At 25.0% G+C, this 736-nt stretch overlaps 1 protein-coding gene across 1 annotated transcript; it reads right to left on the bottom strand.

Annotated features, from left to right (window-relative positions):
* Positions 1 to 371: 371 nt before the first annotated feature.
* On the bottom strand, positions 372 to 707 carry LOAG_16180 (hypothetical protein; the record flags this gene model as incomplete). Its single annotated transcript, XM_003151668.1, has 1 exon — positions 372 to 707. A coding segment is annotated over one exon (336 nt), but the record flags the coding sequence as incomplete, so codon positions are not given.
* Between the last annotated feature and the right edge of the window lie 29 nt (positions 708 to 736).

Here is a 736-nt window from a genome sequence, read left to right as displayed (position 1 = left end):
TTGAAATTTGACAAAATATTTTTGATATTTTTTACAAATTTCATCCTGCATCGTTTCATTTTTTTTTTTCTCCTAAACTAAATTTCAATCAAGTTATAATTTATTTAACAATCAAAAGCATAAAAATTGGATAATATATCGTTTGTCTTTTTTTCTTTTTAATTTAGGAATTAAATTTTATTATTTTATTTTATCAATCTTTTTCTTTTTTTTTTTATGCTTTTAAGACATAAAAGATTGCATATATTAAGCGTTAATTTTTCTTTCAAAAATGGATTTTACACATAAATTTATATTCCATTTAATAAATATCATTGAAATACTTACAACCTTCGATAATAGTAATTATCGATTACAAATTTGTTCAATGATCAAAGATCAATTATGCCCAATAAATTCATGAATGAAATTTCACAAAAATTAAGCATAGTTTTTAAACAAATAGAACCATACCTAATGTTTTCAGTAAGCATGTATGTATGTATCTGTATGTGTGTATGTATGTGTGTATGTAAGTATGTATCTATGTATGTATCAGTATGTATGTATGTATGTATCTGTATGTGTGTATGTATGCCTGTATGTATCTGTATGTGTGCATGTATGTATGTATGTATCTGTATGTGTGTATGTATGCCTGTATGTATCTGTATGTGTGCACGTATGTATGTATGTATCTGTATGTGTGTATGTATGCCTGTATGTATCTGTATGTGTGCACGTATGTATGTATGTA

This window comes from Loa loa (genome assembly GCF_000183805.2).
Source record: "Loa loa unplaced genomic scaffold supercont3.4544, whole genome shotgun sequence".
Classification (NCBI taxonomy): domain Eukaryota; kingdom Metazoa; phylum Nematoda; class Chromadorea; order Rhabditida; family Onchocercidae; genus Loa; species Loa loa.
This window is presented reverse-complemented; position numbering and strand designations above follow the sequence as displayed.